The sequence below is a fragment of the Thamnophis elegans genome, chromosome 5 (assembly GCF_009769535.1).
Source record: "Thamnophis elegans isolate rThaEle1 chromosome 5, rThaEle1.pri, whole genome shotgun sequence".
In the NCBI taxonomy this organism is placed as follows: Eukaryota; Metazoa; Chordata; class Lepidosauria; order Squamata; family Colubridae; genus Thamnophis; species Thamnophis elegans.
Genome location: NC_045545.1, coordinates 33,876,332 through 33,892,583, shown reverse-complemented (window position 1 = coordinate 33,892,583; position 16,252 = coordinate 33,876,332). Strand labels below are relative to the sequence as shown.

General features: G+C 41.4%; 2 protein-coding genes across 8 annotated transcripts in view; one reads left to right on the top strand and one right to left on the bottom strand.

Moving 5' to 3' along the window:
* Window positions 1-11,489, top strand: part of ZFYVE9 (zinc finger FYVE-type containing 9) — a 94,985-nt gene extending 83,496 nt beyond the window's left edge. For all 3 annotated transcript variants that reach the window (XM_032218694.1, XM_032218693.1, XM_032218695.1), the window contains exons 17-19: window positions 665-770; window positions 1,910-2,086; window positions 9,903-11,489. In XM_032218694.1, coding sequence (XP_032074585.1) covers window positions 665-770; window positions 1,910-2,086; window positions 9,903-10,064 — 445 coding nt within the window. In that variant the 3' untranslated portion in view covers window positions 10,065-11,489. The remainder of the gene's footprint in view (window positions 1-664; window positions 771-1,909; window positions 2,087-9,902) is intronic.
* A 269-nt stretch (window positions 11,490-11,758) lies between these two features.
* CC2D1B (coiled-coil and C2 domain containing 1B) overlaps window positions 11,759-16,252 on the bottom strand; it is a 31,128-nt gene continuing 26,634 nt past the window's right edge. For 4 of the 5 annotated variants that reach the window (XM_032218698.1, XM_032218696.1, XM_032218697.1 and 1 more), the window contains 4 exons: window positions 16,091-16,190; window positions 15,460-15,550; window positions 13,457-13,587; window positions 11,759-13,054 (listed from right to left, as the gene is read on the bottom strand). In XM_032218698.1, the coding sequence (XP_032074589.1) occupies window positions 13,468-13,587; window positions 15,460-15,550; window positions 16,091-16,190 (311 nt within the window). In that variant the 3' untranslated portion in view covers window positions 11,759-13,054; window positions 13,457-13,467. Of the gene's footprint in view, window positions 13,055-13,456; window positions 13,588-15,459; window positions 15,551-16,090; window positions 16,222-16,252 lie in introns of those variants that run through there. The other variant, XM_032218701.1, reaches the window with a different exon arrangement.

Below are 16,252 nucleotides of genomic sequence, written 5' to 3'. Positions count from 1 at the left end.
GCCAAAAAGAGGAATAAATTGGACAGTAGGAATGTCTGAATAGTGTGTACTAACCTGCATCCCCGCCCCCCAGCCAGAGGAGTTGTTTCCTGATAGGGCATGCTCGTTGAAATATTTAGATTAACTTAGATAATGTCTCTTACATGACAGTTCATATACTGTCCATGTTTAAAGTCTACATTCAAAGCCAATAGCTTCATTTACTAATCTGTAGTACATATATTTTTTGGGGTGTTAAACTAGAATAACCAAGCTTAAATTAGAACAGTTGTTAAAGATTCAGAGAATTTCTTACATACAGCAGAGGTGCAACCATACTTTTAACAATTGTGTGGATGCGTTTTGGCTCTTCTATAATATATGTTTAAGCACTTTAAGACCATATTTACTTGACCAGAAATTGATGCTTGGACGAAGGTTGTTTCACCTAAAAACTATCTGGTGGTACTTCAGATAAGCTATTATAAATATGTAGCATGTTTTAACTGCTCCTATTTCAATATGCTTCATTATTCTTTTATATGAATTTATTTTGATAAACAGACCCAGTATTTTACATTTTTTTAAAAATTGGACCAGGATTGACTTAAGCCTATGAAGACAGGACTTAAAGCAGTATTAAGTCCTACTGCTAATTGAGTTATCTTTTCCTTCCATATTCCAGTGTTGTAAGTCCTATTGATGGGAAATCTATGGAGTCTATAATAAGTGTGAAGATATTCCATGGATCAGAATATAAAGCAAATGGGAAGGTCATTAGGTGGACAGAGGTGAGGAAATCACATAGTTTTGTATGTATCAGCTATAATCTTTACTCTTATGTGATAGTAACTCATATATATGAGAGCCAGTGTAATATTATAGTTAACATATCGGACTTGACCTGGAAAATGCACATTCCTTACGTGATAGCAGTTGCAATAGCTCTTAGATTTATTTACCGCTTTACAGCCCTCTAAGCGGTTTATAGAGTCAGCATATTGCCCTCAATAATCTGGGTTCTCATTTTACCAACCTCGAAAGGATGGAAGACTGAGTCAACCTTGAGCCAGTTGGGATCAAACACATGCAGTACTGCATTCTAATCACTGCGCCACCACATCGCATTGGTTGATTGTGAGGTAGACTCTAACAAGTTTAATGTGCTTCATATAATTATCAGGGTACATCCCCATGTATGCTGTTGTGAGCTTTGAAGAGAAAAGAAATAAATAATTGTGACAATAAATTAATAAATTTTACATAGATTCCTATATGGAAAAATCCCTTCGTTATCAGAAATAGAGCAAAATTTGCCTAATATTCCACCAATTATTCTACAGTTGAATGTGAACATATTCTTTCTTAATATTTATTTATGAGAAACTATTTGTGTGTGTTTTGGAATGGCTGCAAGCACACTTGTATATCATAACTACAGATATAAAACTTTATTAAGGTCACTTTTAAAGACAGGTTTATCTTCTAAATTATTTTCATTCATGATACTAATGGTATGAACAGATGCCTTGAACAGAAATGTAATTATTTTTAAAGGCAAGCTTTCATTTATAATTGTGAAAGCTATCTTGATGTGCCAGGTCTATCAAATAATAAGTAGAATGATTTTATTTCTAACATTAAGACATTTGATGGTCATCTTATTCTACTGCATGATGCCTCATGTTTACTCTGTGTTCTTTATTTCATTTCTTAGACTGCACTTGCCATTAACTGAATTATTTTTAAAAAATTGTCAATGTTTTTGAGTTGCCAAACTGTTGTTTATTTAGCATAAGGCATCAACAGAGGTCATGCAATCACTGATATACAGTGATATACTCTGATGTACAACTAGTGTTGTAATGCAGCATTATAAACATTTATATTTATTGGGGCTGACATATGGAACACTTCTCTTTATGCTAAGGTTTTCTTTTTGGAAAATGATGACCAGCATAATGGTCTGAGTGACCCAGCAGATCACAGCAGACTGACTGAGAATGTGGCGAAGGCTTTCTGCCTGGCTTTATGCCCACACCTGAAGCTCCTGAAAGAAGATGGAATGACCAAGCTGGGTCTACGAGTTACACTTGATACTGATCAAGTAAGTAACAAGTAACAATTGTGGGGGAAATACTTCTTGCTTATTTGGTGCAAGCACATGAATAAAAGAATTTTTGCTACTTGTTTAATGAATAGGATCCGCTGGAGGCTCCTTGCTAGGGGAAAAGGATGAGGCAGACTATAAGATCAGAACCAAAAGATAATGTAGAATCTGAATTGATATACAGTATCAGTAATAAAATTGTATATATTTTAAGAATGCTTCAGAAGAGCTTTGGACAAATGCCAAAATTATCTGATGTTTACTAAGGTAGCTTGAATTTTTCAGGCTTCTGTCTGGTTTTGCTTTAAGGCCTACATTAACTTTAATGAGTGGATTCTTTAAAACAGTGGCACCATTTTTCAGACTTTCACAGAAGTATGATAAAAGTATGATTCCTATAATGAATAGCAGAAAAAGATCTATTAATGTGATGCTTGACACCATAATCAGTAATGCATACAGTGGAGTGTCAATTCCAGCTCCTTTTGAAGTTGACCAGTACCTGAAATTAGAGTATATATCCATATTAGTAACTCCACCTCTAATTATGTTGTACTCATGATATGCATAATTTTGAGGCCTTTTTCTGAAATAATTTTTGTTCATAATACCTACAGGTAATTTCTGACATTACCATTTGTTTAGAGAATATTCAAAGTCTCAATAGTGATGGAAAAAGTGACTTACAATTGGTCCTCACACTTATGATTGTCACAATGTCCCTGCAATTGTGTGATTGTATTAGGACATTTGTCAACCTGCATAATTTTGTGACAATTGCAGTATCCCAGGGTCATGTGTGACCTTCCCAGACGGCTTTCAGCAAAGTCAATGAGGGAAGATGGATACACTTAATGTCTGTGTGATTCATTTAATGACCTCAGTGGTTGAGTTAACCATCATGGCAAAAAGGATAGCTATTTATTTATTTTTTGCAATGATTGCACTTGTTAAATGACTCACATAATTGCACCGCTTAATGTCAGAAATTCCAGCCCCAAATGTGGTCATAAGTCAAGGATGCCTACAGGGAAACCATGTCATCAGCTTTTTTATACTCTCTATTCCCTAATTTTGATGTGTATCTCTTTTGGTAGTGCTATCACTTTAGAGCCCACATTTTCAATATTGATATAATTTCATTTCATTTGCCTACAATATTACATTTCTGGAAACTCGGCTAAAGTTTATGGATTTGTATGCCGCCAAATCCCGAAGGACTCCGGGCGGCTTACATAAAAACAATTTAAAAAGTATTAAAAAATTTAAAATACAGGATAAAGCAAATTAAAAGAACACAACATGCACTCAATCTCATATATATCTTTTATTTCATTTTCATATTCATTTTATACAATCACTTATATACTGTGCATAAAAAAAAAAGAAAAAAGGGAAAAAAAAAAAACCCCACATGACACTTCATTCCCCCATACACCCTCTCTTCTCCCCCTCCAACTTTCCTTTCACCCCTCCAGCATTCCCCTCTTCTACTTCCCTACCCCCTCAGACATCTCCCCCTCCCTCCATTTCACCCTCCATACATTCCCTCTCACTCCCTCTTTACTTCTCCCTTCTCTTTCCCTCTTCTCCTCACTTTGGTGTATCCATACAATTCAATTTGTTTTTTACAATAAAAGTAAAAAAAGAAAATAAGAAAAAAAAAAGAAAAACGAGCCGCAGTACACAAGTGAATTCTTATTGTTCTAAGGATTGAAACTGTAATTCCACCCTCCCCCCTATAATCCCCCCTCCCTAACCCCCTTACGGCTTCGCAGGTCCCATGCCCGGCATAATTCTTTAACAAGCATTTGAGTATAATAAGGCCAGCTAACTTTAAAATTAAAAAAATAAAATAAAAATAAAGCCAAAAAGAAAAAGGAAAAATAGTAGAAAATAAGAAATAAAAAACACCCACACTCACACACAAAAAGAAGAAAGAAACAAAAAGGGTCAATAAACCCACTACGTTAACACAGCTTCCCATTATCTGTAAATTTTAAACAATGTGACTCATTCCAAATTTCGATTATTTTGCTACTTGCAGGGTTTCAAACTGTATTAGAGCCAGGTAAGTTGATCAATTAGAATTCCCCAACTAAAAGTCTCCTTGCTTTGCCTATCTATTCAGACCTTTAATTTATCTCTTTTTTATCCAAATATCCAAACCTTTCTATAACACCATTAAACTCAAATACTTCTTTCATTTTTCATTTCCAACACCTCCCTTTCTATCCTTACCCACCTCCACATATAAATTTTTTACCTTCCACCCTGCCTTTATCCATATCCACATATATATTTTATCCACATTCATTGCTCCTCCCATGTTTACTCCACTTTCCTGAAGATTCTCCGACCAATCTTTCTTAACTTTATATTGATATAGCAACTCAAACAAACATCAGCTTGCGTTCTAGCCCCAGGTAATCTAATTAAACTTTCGCTGCCCTTCCCTCTCCCACGCACCTCCCAACTCCGTTCGTCCCAAACCGCAACTCAAAAAGATCACAATTTCCGCTCTCCTCGCCTAAGAAAATAGTTCATGCACAATTTGAGTTAGAGTTCAGACAAAACTTCTGTACAATATATGTCCACAATCAGCAACGCTTCTTTCAGTCTCCATGTCTCATCATCGATATGCCACTTTTCCATTTTATCCCAGACAGAAATCATAAAACTTTAAAAACATCGCTTAGTCTTTATTCTTTAGTCTTCTGCCCTTCCGGAAGAGAAAAACAACACCCTCCGCCTTGTAGCCACGTGTCTCGCTGTTTGTCTTCTCCTTCTCCTTGCCTCTCCCCAGATCCGGATGAATCAGGAAGTCCCGCCTTCAGGGTCTCGTAGTAAAATTTTCGGGCTTCACCGACGGAGTTAATGCGGTGTTTTTGGTTGCCAAATGTAACTGTAATACCAGCTGGGACTTCCCATTTGTATGGAATCTGAGAATTTCTGAGTTCTTCGGTTAAGAAAGCGTACTGTCTTCTTGTTCTTAATATTTGAAATGGTATCTCTTTAAAAACAATCAAGTCCTCCCCATCAATTATCAACCTCTTTCCGTAAAGCCTCTGTATTATCTCATTTCTAGATTCCCTTGTAGTAAAGTATATTATTATGTCCCTCGGAAGCTGTCGCTGTTTTGCTACCCAGGAATTCTGGCGGTAAATTCTTTGAATCTGCCAATCAAAGTTAAGTCCCGGACTTCCCACCAAGCGACTGAAAGCCTCAAAGAATGTCTGTTTCAAATTCTCCTGTTGGTTTTCACGCAGTCCTCTAACTCGTATAGCAAAGGCGGCCTTGTTATAATTTATCATGACAAGTTCTTTTTGGGCAGATTCAATTTCCTGTTCTAACGTTTGGATTTTTGATATCAGATTAAGATTAGTTTCTTCCAAAAGTTCCAATTTGTCCTCCGCTTCAGCAATATAATCTGTCATGACTGTCATTACTCCGATCATATCCTGCTTTGCCTGAGCAATTTTAGCATCAAATTGATCACATAAATCCGATATCAGTTGATTAATCTCCTGTCTGAAATCATTAAGCGTTTTGAGAAGGAATTCTTGTGTTAGCAAATCTCCCGTGGAGGGTGTAGGAGACAAGGGTAGCGACTTCATAGCAGTTTTTGGAGATATGTTATTAAGGAAGCGCTTCTGTTTAGGTTTGGGAGCCATTCCAGAATAAGAATAAAAGACAAGCAATCAAGCAAGCCAAAAATCAAAGTCTGTGCTCCCCTCAGTTAATCTTTTAGCAATTAGTACGGAGAAGCCTTCAGGAGGGTAGGGCTTACTAGGTACGTCACATCAAACACAAAAGCTACGAGATCGCCATCTTGTGACGCAGCTAAAAAAGAAAGGGAGCCTTTTGCGAAATTGAAGCTGGTATTTTAAATAGTAATAGAAGAAATTCCTCGGGAATGGTCCCCGCCCGGATTGGCTTTTAAATAGCTTAGCTTTGTCCTGGGGGGGGAGGCAATCTGCCTAGGCTGCGAAAAAGGCAGCGCGGAAAACTGGCCGGAGTAAAGGCTCAGCTAATGTTGAATCTCTTCTCCATTCACAGCAAAAAAAAAGCTATGAATTACAAAGAGATCCTAACGACTGACCTCCTCTCTGCCCCTTTCTGCCAGAAAGGGGAGATATCTATAGATCTTATAAGATATACGAACCAGAGTCCTGGCAGGAGCTTTTTTGAGCTCCCGACGGCGGCAGCTCCTCCCCTCGAAGCCCAACATGCACTCAATCTTAGTGGGGCTGAAGTTCAATCAAAGATCAACAGCCCCAGGCCTGCCGGAACAGCCAGGTCTTAATAGACTTTCGGAAGGCCGAGAGAATGGGGAGGATCCGGATCTCAGGGGGTAGATCGTTCCATAGGGCCAGAGCAGCTACAGAGAAGGCTCTCCCCTGAGGAGCCGCCAGACGACATTGTGTAGTCGACGGCACCCGGAGAAGGCCCACCCTGTGAGATCTTATTGGATGCTGGGAGGTATATGGCAGGAGGCGGTCACGGAGATATCCAGGTCCTAAGCCATGTAGGGCTTTAAAGGTGATAACCAGCACCTTGAAGCGTGTTCGGAGACCAATAGGAAGCCAGTGCAGCTCATGGAGGATAGGTGTAACATGGGCGTATCTAGGTACACCCAGTATCGCTCACGCGGCTGCATTCTGGACCAATTGTAGTTTCCGAACACTTTTCAAGGGCAGTCCCATGTAGAGCGCGTTACAGTAGTCGAGTCTTGAGGTGACGAGGACGTGAGTGACCATTTGGAGTGCCTCCCGGTCCAGGTAGGGCCGCAACTGGTGCACCAGGCGAACCTGGGCAAAAGCTTCTCTGGTCACAGCTGACAAATGATGTTCTAGTGTCAGCTGTGGATCCAGGAGAACACCCAAGTTGCGGGCCCTCTCTGAGGGGTGTAAGATTTCACTCCCCAGGTTTAAGGGTGGGATATCTGGACTATCTTTGGGGGGCAGCATCCATAGCCACTTGGTCTTGTCAGGGTTGAGTGCAGGCTTGTTCATTCCCATCCAGACCCTGACAGCTTCCAGGCACTGGCATATTACTTCCACCGCTTCACTGAGTTGGCACGGGGCGGACAGATACAGCTGGGTATCATCCGCGTACTGGTGGTATTTAATCCCGTACCGGCGAATGATCTCACCCAGCGGCTTCATGTAGATGTTAAATAGGAGGGGGGACAGGACCGAGCCCTGCGGCACCCCGTATTTAAGGGGCCTAGGGGTCGACCTCTGTCCTCCGACCAACACCAACTGCGACCTGCCAGAGAGGTAAGAGGAGAACGGTGCCTCCCACTCCCACCTCTTCCAGCTGCCGCAGAAGTATACCATGGTCGATGGTATCGAAGGCCGCTGAGAGGTCAAGAAGCACCAGGATAGAGGAATGTCCTCTATCCCTGGCTTGCCAGAGATCATCGGTCAGTGCGGCCAAAGCGGTTTCGGTGCAGTAACCAGGCTTGAAACCAGACTGAAAGGGATCTAGATAATCCGCTTCATCCAAGGTCCGCCGGAGTTGGGAGGCCACCACATTCTCAACAATGTTCCCTAAGAATGGGAGGTTGGAGACTGGATGGTAGTTTTTAAGGGCAGCTGGGTCCAGAGAAGGCTTCTTAAGGAGGGGTCTCACCACCGCTTCCTTCAAAGGTTGCGGGAAAGACCCCTCCCGAAGAGAGGTGTTTACAATCCTCTGGATCCAGCTGCGTGTCACCTCCCTGCTGGTCGAAACCAACCAGGAGGGACACAGGTCCAGTAGACAGGTGGCGGTACTCATCGCTCCCATGGCCTTGTCCACTTCCTCAGGAGTGACAAGCTGGAACTCACTCTACAAAATTTGCCCCAGACCCTCCCTCAGCATCTCTGCTGGCACTGTCCAAGTAGAGTCCAGGTCCATCCGAATCTGAGTGACTTTGTCTGACAGAAACTGAACAAATTCCTCAGCTTTTCCCTGTAAGGGTTCACTCGCATCTCTCCCTTTCAGGAGAGAGCGGGTTATCCTAAACAGGGCGGCCGGCCGAGATTGCGGATGCAATAAGAGCGGAAAAATGAGCACATTTTGCCACCTGTATCGCCACTAAATAAGTCCTAATAAAGCTCTTAGTAGTGTTCGTTTGGATCCGGAGTTACTAGTCCTCCAGCGTCGCTCTAGGCATCTCTTTTGGTGCTTCATCTCCCAGAGTTCCTCGGTAAACCAAGGTGCCCTCCTGGATCCACTGCCGCAGAGAGGCCGCAAAGGCGCAATCCGATCTAGTGCCCCAGCCGCCGCTGTATTCCAGGCAGCGACCAAGGACTCAGTCAGATTGTGGGCAAGGGAGTCAGGTATCTCCCCAAGCTCCGTCTGAAATCCCAATGGATCCATCAGGCGCCTGGGGCAGAACCATTTAATCAGCTCCACCTCCCTGCAGTGGGGGACTAGCTTCCGAAAATCAAGCCTCAGCAGGAAGTGATCTGACCATGACAAGGGCAAGATCTTAATCCCCTTTAGTTCCAGAACACGTCTCCACTGCTCCGAGAGAAACACAAGGTCGAGTGTGTGTCCCGCCACATGAGTTGGACCCTGAATTACCTGGGTCAAGTCCATGGTTGTCATGGAAGCCATGAACTCCGGGCCCCATCTGAGCATTCGTTGAAATCCCCCAGTACTATAAGTCTGGGGAACTCAACCGCCAGTCCGGCTATTGACTCTAGGAGCGCAGGCAGGGCTGTTATGACGCAGCTGGAAGGTAGGTACGTCAGAAACAGGCCCACTTGACCCCCTAGGTCCAACTTCACAAGGAGGGACTCACACCCGACATTCTCTGGAGCAGGGATCCTGCGAGGGGTTAATGGCTCCCGGATAATAACTGCGACTCCTCCACCCCTTCCCTGGTGTCGTGGCTGGTGGAGCACCTGAAACCCTTCTGGGCACATTTCAGAGAGGGGGACTCCTCCCTCGTGGCCCAGCCAGGTTTCAGTAATACATGCCAGGTCTGCCCCCTCGTCTAATAGTAAGTCCCGGATGAGGGGAGCTTTATGGACTACAGACCTGGCATTTAGCAACAGCAGCCTGAGACCAGGGCCCTGGCTTCCCATGTCACCTGGTTCCCGAGTTGAGCTTTCAGGGTCGGAACAAAGGATCGCTGTGACGTAGCGAACTCTCCTTCCCCGGTAATGTCTAGCCCTGTAGCTCCCATCATACCTGCCCCTCCCAGTCGTGACTGTAATGCTCTGGCCCGCCCCCATCCCCGTGGACCCCTCCCTCCCTCCCAAGGCCCCCGTTCTTCTCGGCAGGCCATTCATACCAAACACTCTGGGATGAGAGGCGGATCCGGGCCCCCATCCACTTCTGCTTCTGCACAGTGGAGGGGGCTCCAGGCTGTACTCTCAATCCCCTCATATGCACCGGCCAGGCATTCTCCACATACATAACCCACTATAGAGTTAAAAAGAATACAACAATACAATAAAAAAGAATAAATTAAACTAGTTTAAAAGAAAGTGGGATCATTCAATCGCATACACACACACGCTCCACATACGGAAAAGGAGGATTGCGCAGATATTAAAGTTGATATTGTGCGATCGAGTGGGGGGGGGCTCCCGAAGGGGCAGTGACGATGACAAGCAAGATCAGCTGCCCATTTCCCCCAATAAATATCTATGCAACTATTTTATTATAATTTTATTATTATTATTTTGCTTACTTGTTAACCTATAAACTGCCCAAAGCCTATAGGATTGGGTTGATCTCTAAATATTGTGAAATAAATGATGTTTCTTGATGCTCTTGTCCTACCCACTCTGAAGCATGTTTTCTTTTTTTTTAGGTTGGCTACCAGGCTGGGAGCAATGGCCAGCCGCTGCCTGTTCAGTACATGAATGATCTGGACAGTGCCTTAGTTCCAGTTATTCATGGAGGGGCATGCCAGCTGAGTGAGGGCCCAGTCATAATGGAGCTTATTTTTTATATTCTGGAAAACATCTCATAAAAGGACTTCATTTTCTTTCAGACCTGTTCCAGCAGCAGTTGTATCTGAATCATTTGCACTTTAAACTGGAAAAATTAAGCTTTTAGTTAACACTATTGTGAGGGGGGGATGGGTGGGTGAGAACAGTTGTTCCATAATTCTGAATTGTCTATGCATTTGTCAACAAACAGGATCAGGGCAGCGTCTATGTTACAAAAAATGGCTATGCTATCTTTGCAGCTAACACACATCTGTTATGAATAGAAATAGAAACCAATAAGGGTCATGTTTTAAGGCAATTGCAGTCATGTATTTTGATGCTCAAAAGAATGCAGAGACTACTTGTGGAATAAGGAAAAGACGTGTCAACATTTAACTTTTGTAGATAAACTTATTATGAAGAAACAATCAAGACCTCCATTCTGACCTCATTCTACTGCTGTTTATGGTTAATTTCTCTAGACATTTAAAATATATTGTTTACATTATTGTGACCACTTTATTGGTCAGAGTACCTCCAGGACATGCTGGGCTATTCTTCAGAGAGGTTCAGAAAGAAAGACATACATCAGGAAGATACCTTTTACATCTGCCCAAAGGAGAAATCTTTCCAAAAATTGTATGTAAATTAAGCTTGCATTTTCTGTGCTTTATCTTTTTCTTTCTTTTTTTGAAGTCTCATTTAAGAATGAAATTGGCAAACCTGCTGTAAATTTTTCTTTTCTTTTCTGCACTTTAGTCTTATTATGCCTTTGGCAGATTTCTTCAGTCTTAAATGAGCAACTACATGAAATTGCTGTTCTTTTCAGCTGATCCTTCTTTGAAAGGAACACACTTTTTAATTTTGTTTGATAGGTGTGTATTCTACTTAAGCGGTCCATAGCATTAACCCTGTACTTTATAATAGCACCACTATATAAAGCTATCCTGAGAATTCTAGCAAGTTTGTCTACTGTTCCATGATTTACTTTCGCTGCAGGTTGGAAAGCTTGCACCTTGTCTCAGTGGAACTGAACTCTGAGCAGACAAGCAGGTTGAGCCTTCTTGCAAAAACATATCAGGCTGGCAGTGACAGTCAGCAAGAGAAAGTTAACATTTTCCTGTTAACACTATATTTCCTGAGAAAACAGTAACAAGCAGAAAGTTGTCAAAAGATTGACACAATAAATTCAGACAGTGCTATCCAAATGAGTAGCTATCATCCATGTGCAAGGAGATAAAAGACTGAGCTTTACTGAATGAAGATTAGACAATGGTTAGCAAATTTGTATTGCAATTCAAGGATGGACAACAGTGGCAGCTATAACAAATTTTTCTCTGTAGATAATCATATACATGAACGTGTAGATTTTATTTTTGAATGAATTTCCTCTGCATCCTTAAATTTGTAAAAAAAAACCCACAGCTGATGCTAAACTACAACTAGAAGAAAAGATGACAAGGGAATTAGATCAAAGCCGCGAACTGAAGGACAGAAAATAAATCTTCTAACAATTAAATGTTAGCCCCATAAAATAGGTCATGTAATGCTAAACTTATATATGTTCAATATATAGCCACGCAAGAGGGAATGGATAGATATTAATGAGCACCTGTGAAATCATGTGCAAAACAAGGGTCTTGCAAAGCAATTTTAAGTTTCTTATTTCTTTTCCTTGCACACAAATTCAAGTTCCTTATAAGCTTTCTCTCCTTCTGCAATAGCATTGTTTTACAGGCTGAATTGCCAAAGTTAATACAATTGCTCTTTACAACTGCTGTAGATCTTACTTTATTAGCTGCATCTCAAGTTTCACCATAGAAGCAAGCTTTTCAGTAACTTAGCTTTGCATTAAAGTTATTGACAAATGGAGAAAGGCTGAACTTTTCATCCCTCTGCAGAAAATCATTTGTTTGGGCTATGTTTGTGCAAAATTCTATTGACTGGTTTGCTTCAACCACAGCCTTTAAATGACTTTAAGATTACCATATTGTTAAGAACCGAGTACTTGTTTAAAGAAAAAAAATGTACTTTTAAAATTCAGTTAACACTGCAAAGACTGCATATTATATTTTTATTTTCAACATGTAGTTTTGTATATTAAATTTATTAAAATTACAACAATGCTGCATTGTCTCCACTGACTTAAGACAGAAATGAATGCTGGCTGCATGGCAGACTTAAGTGTATGTATGAAATCACACACATATTGTGGAAATCTTCTGCAACTCCCTTGCTGGAAGCCATGAAACTTGGAGAAAAAGAAAGATAATTTTGATCTCTAGTTGCTTGTTCTATTTAGGAGGCAGGCGACAATTGTCTTGTACTTTCAGTCCAATTGTTGTGTATCTACTGTATTTGCTGAAGCAAGATAAAAATCTTGATATTTAACAGTAAACAGTTTTATTCCTGCCTTGGTTGACAGAAGAGCTAAAGGAATAAAAATGAGAATTTAAAAAAGAACTATTAACTATCTCACATTTGATACAGGCTCCCCCTTGGAGAAGATGTGCTCTAGTCACACTTGAGCAACATGGATGCATATATGAAAAGATGTACAGTAACTTAAAATCTTCATTGCAGGCAATTTAAAGAGAGATACAATCACAGCTGCTTAACCTACACTTCAGTAAACAAGACTATCCATTTATTCCATGGGTCAGAAACACATCTTAATTGCAGGTTATATAACATGAGCTGCTGCATCATATCTTAATTATACTGCTATTTATTAAACTCTTTTCTCCACACTTACCAACATGTCCTTTTTTGCTCAAGTCAGCAATCACATTAACAAGTACCATTTATGTATTACCAACAATTTTAGCCTCAAGAAAGGTTAAAATAGGTCAGTCTCTTTGTGTATCAGTACCTTCATTCCTAGTAGTAGACTTACAAAGCTTACCAACTCATACTATATGATAGTTATGAAAATAAAGATGTTATGTTTAGTAGTGCATTCACTGAACATCTTTGGTGCTTGCAGAAACTCCATGTAAAGTCCATTCTGCAGCTTTTAGCATTCCTGGATCTAGGTGCAGGGAAGAAAAAGTATAGTTTTATAAATCAGAGAATAATAAAGCAAGATCCTATGACTTAAATAAAAATAGTATCCATTACTGAAATACACTGACTTTCCACCATACAATTCAAAAGCAATTCCATAAAAATTATTCCTTACATGTATCTAACAATGTATCTGTGTTATCACTGCTTAATGGTCGATAGCAGTGATCCACTTGTATAATTTACTTGGGTATTTTTTTAGAGTTTAGTAGTAATGAAATGATAAAAACATACAAGCTAAAAGTATTTTTAAATAAAGAAGGGAACTTACAGATCTGCAGATGAAAAACACTTATTACAAGTTAAAGACTGGACTGAAATCATTTTTCAACTTATAGGGTTACAGAGAAAAGATAAACACTTCTACCTTCAGCAGAATTAGTATTCAAGAACTAGCCAGTTTTCTGTAATTGTCTGAAGATCTTGCCCAGTAAGTGGCTCCCTAAGTCTTACTTTTATTTCTAGTTTGCCTCCAGTAGGCTTCCTACTGTCCAAAACCTTAAGACAGAAAAGACATAATTGAAACAAAACAACAAAATTCCAAGATAATTGAAGTGGCTTTGAACACACTAAAGCATTTTTAGTTATGACCAATGACAATGTGCTATACTGTAAGTTGTTTCCTTCTTTTATTGAAATAAATCATTCAATTTCTCTCTCCACCGTTTTCTATTTTTCCATCTCAACAGTCAAGTTGTTTCTAGCCACTAAATATGTTCAAACTTCTTGACCTTTTTAAAGTATGCCGAAAATACTTATTTGTATGTATATGATGCAATTTTGGCTATGTATAGTTATCAATACATAAGGTAAACAATACAAAGTGAAGGAACAATAGTGCAAAGTTACATGGACAAATTACATCATAGTTTAAAAGGTGTTATTAAAACAAAAATAAATTTTGTATTCAAGCTTTCCCTTCTTTGCAGATTTATGAACAAATATATCAGAAAACTTATTTGGAAACAGCAAAATATCTACTAAAGCATCACATTAGGTGTCCAATTCTATACACAGTATGATTTTGATTTGATTTTCAAGTCAACTTCTGCATTTAGATTGCACAGAAATATGCAGAGACAGATGTGATTAAGAAATGTTGCTCAGCACATAATTCTATCATTCTTGTACCAACACAAACATGGTCTGAAAATTTCAATAGATTTTCTTATCCACATGAAGACATGGATAAATCCTCCAACTATTTTGGAACCAGCATATAGGCCAACAATGGCGAGCCTTTTTGGCACAGAGTGCCCAAACCGGAATGTGCAAGCGCGTACTGGAGCACCAGAAATCTGAAGACCAGCTGGCAGGTGCGCATGCACACTGGCTAGCTGGTCTTTGGATTTCCAGCACTCCGACACCGTGGCATGACAAAGCCGCGCTACACAAAATAGCAGAGATTAAATCGCGTCACTAAAGTCGCGACGTCATCACCGCGCGTCATCACCGTGGGGACAACAGCGCGGCGACAGAAGGGCGTTCTACATACTTCGTTCTTTGCCTCCAAAGGTAGCCCTCCTCCTCCAGCTGACAGCGGCAGCGGGCATGGGGCAAAGCGGGCTGCCCAGCAGCAGCAGCCTGCGGGAAGGGTCCAGCACAGCCACGGGGGGCAGCAGGAAGCCCGCGGGGGGCCCAAGCAGGGCCGACGCTAGCGGCGGAGGAGGACGCGGCAGCGGCGGCGGCTGAGGCTCTCCCGGGGCCGGCGAAGCGGGCTTGCCCGGCAGAGGCAGGCCGCCCTCTTCTTCCTCAACAACATCTCCTTGGATGGGCGGCCGCCGCCACCGGGCAAGCCTGCTTCGCTGGCCCCGGGAGAGCCTCAGCCGCCGCCGTTGCCGCGTCCTCCTCCGCTTCCTGCTGCCCCCCGCGGCTGAGCTGGACCCTTCCCGTGGGCTGCTGCTGCTGGGCAGCCCGCTTTGCCCCGTGCCTGCTGCCGCTGTCAGCTGGAGGAGGAGGGCTACCTTTGGAGGCAAAGAACGAAGCATGTAGAACGCCCTTCTGCTGTTGTCGTGGCGGTAGGGTCGTTTTTTTCTTAGCGCTTCGGACGCCGCAGATTTGCCTCCGCACTTATGTCGGCGCGGATAAGGGCATCGCGGTTTTGTGGTGGAACCCTCCGACACGCACAAAGAGCAGCTGGTAAGGGCGCGCTTGCCCAAAGAGAGGGCTCTACGTGCCACCTCTGACACGCGTGCCATAGGTTCACTACCATGGATATAGGCAAGGATAATGTAAGGGAATGAGGAAAACATGTTATCAATGAACTGCCAAGGATAGAAATCCCATTTTATAGAATATCTTCAGAATACAAAATGATATAAAGAAAATACCATTTTAATACAGTGCTTTTCAAAAAGCTTGGCATTGTACCTCAACGATCTCTCTAATTTCACACTCAGATTCCAATTTGTCAAGTTTCAAATGTGCTGCTCCCACTTGCTTGTCACTCCTGAAAAAGGACCTGAGGAAAGGAAATAATCAAAACCAGAATTAAGCTCCCTTAACAACTGGGTTGGGAAGCAGCAACAACTTTCTATACTCATTCAGGACATGAATTGACAACCTTTGGTTAATTAATTTCTTTGGACTCAATTATAGATTTAACTTTCTTCTAGTTAAAAATAACTAGAAGAAAGCTGACCAAATGCATGTTTTATGCTAATAATGGTCACAGCTTTCTGCCAAATGGATTAGGAGAAATAGATATGAGCTATCGTCCCCCCCCTCACACACACATACAGCTAGGGGCTGGGACTTGATGGAAACAAGCACCTTAGTTTTTTTTATTTAATTAAATGTATATTCCACCCATCTAAATGTCCACTCTTGATTAACTAATATACCATAAAGATTATTCTCTGCCTGTTTTCCTTGAAGCACAGCAGAACTTCCAAAAGTCAACAGAGTCACAGTATGTGTCCCTCTCTTTTTCAAAGAGAACATTTGGGTTCTGTTTCATACAAGTAACTGAATTGCCCTCCCCTGGACATTGAACGCTTACCCTTTGTGAAAAATCTCAAACTTGATTCCTTTGGTTTGAATTGCTCTTCGAAAACCTCTATGATTGCGATTAATGTTCAACTTGAATAGCTGATTATATTCTACAAGTTTAAAGAAAGTTGCATAAAATACCTGAAACAGTTAAAAGGTTCTGGAGTCATTC